The sequence below is a fragment of the Otolemur garnettii genome, unplaced genomic scaffold (assembly GCF_000181295.1).
Source record: "Otolemur garnettii isolate 467f Iridium unplaced genomic scaffold, OtoGar3 scaffold00211, whole genome shotgun sequence".
Taxonomy (NCBI): Eukaryota; Metazoa; Chordata; class Mammalia; order Primates; family Galagidae; genus Otolemur; species Otolemur garnettii.
The window spans coordinates 1,738,200-1,739,344 of record NW_003852606.1 but is presented as its reverse complement, the minus strand read 5'-3'; the positions used below and the strand labels follow the sequence as shown (position 1 = coordinate 1,739,344).

Here is a 1,145-nt window from a genome sequence, read left to right as displayed (position 1 = left end):
AAATAAAGAGTAACAAGATAGGCTGGGCATCTATAGTTCAGTGATTAGGGCACCAGCCACATGCTCTGAGGCTGGTGGGTTCAAACCTGGGCAGGCCTGCTAAAAAAACAAAAACAAAAAAATAGCCAGGTGTTGTGGCAGGGTTCAAGTGATACCCTCTGCCTCAGCCTCCTCCTACCCGAGCCACTGGTACTATAGAATCAAGCCACTGCACCCAACAAGTGATAATTGAAAGTATATGGGAGTGTAGGTTATAAGCAAATGCTATGCTATTTTACATCAGGGGTTTGAGCACCCAAGGATTTTGGTATCTGCAAGGGTCCTGGAACCAAACCTAAAGAAACGATTGTACCCCAAGCCCCATGGCACTGTAAACTTTATTTATTTTTTTTGCAGTTTTTAGCCGGGGCCAGGTTTGAACCTGCCACCTCCAGTATATGGGGCCGTGCCCTACTCCTTTGAGCCACAGGTACTGCCCTGTAAACTTTAAATGAGTAAATTATATATGTGAATTATAATTAAATAAAGTTATTACCATTAAAAGGGGAGGGTTTGCAGCATGGACCAGCCGACCAGCTTTCACCCTGAATTTCCCCAAAATCACCAGGTCCTTGGTTGGCAGACCAACCCCTGCGTCGAGTTCTCCGAGGCTCTTTTTCAGGTGGAGGAGAAATGAAAACATCCTCTACCCAGACTTCCTCCAACTCTGAATCAGAACTGTCTGGGAGCCAGGATAAGGAGAGGGACTGGAGAACAGGAGTCCTAAACACTGGGGAAGGAAGGATGGAGGAGACTGTTGCAGATGGGGGCAGCTCAAGACCTGAAATCTCTCCTGTAAGGAAGGAGGAGTCCTGAGGCCTTTGGAAAACAAAGATTGAGGTCCCAAATTCCTGGGTTCTGGTGGGAGCAGTTCTGGGACGTAAGCACTCCAAGGACTCAAGATTACCTGCTTCTGTCGGCAACATCAGGCGGCCATGCTCACCGCAGCCATCTCCACCACAGCTCATGGTACCCAGGACACTGTGAGCACCACAACGCAGATGTGCCTTTGGCACATTCTCCTGGAGGAAAGGGTTCCCAAGGCCTGGGAGAAGGTGTGTGAATCCCATTAAAACAATCCACAAATTCTGGTCCTCCACGAAGGA

The 1,145-nt window shown here is 48.4% G+C and overlaps 1 protein-coding gene across 1 annotated transcript in view; it reads right to left on the bottom strand.

Annotated features, from left to right (window-relative positions):
• The window catches only part of TULP2 (tubby like protein 2), an 11,618-nt gene that overhangs the window by 7,018 nt on the left and 3,455 nt on the right, over positions 1-1,145 (bottom strand). The window contains exons 6-7 of the mRNA XM_023507885.1: positions 947-1,084; positions 536-769 (exon numbers count right to left, since the gene is read on the bottom strand). Coding sequence (XP_023363653.1) covers positions 536-769; positions 947-1,084 — 372 coding nt within the window. The remainder of the gene's footprint in view (positions 1-535; positions 770-946; positions 1,085-1,145) is intronic.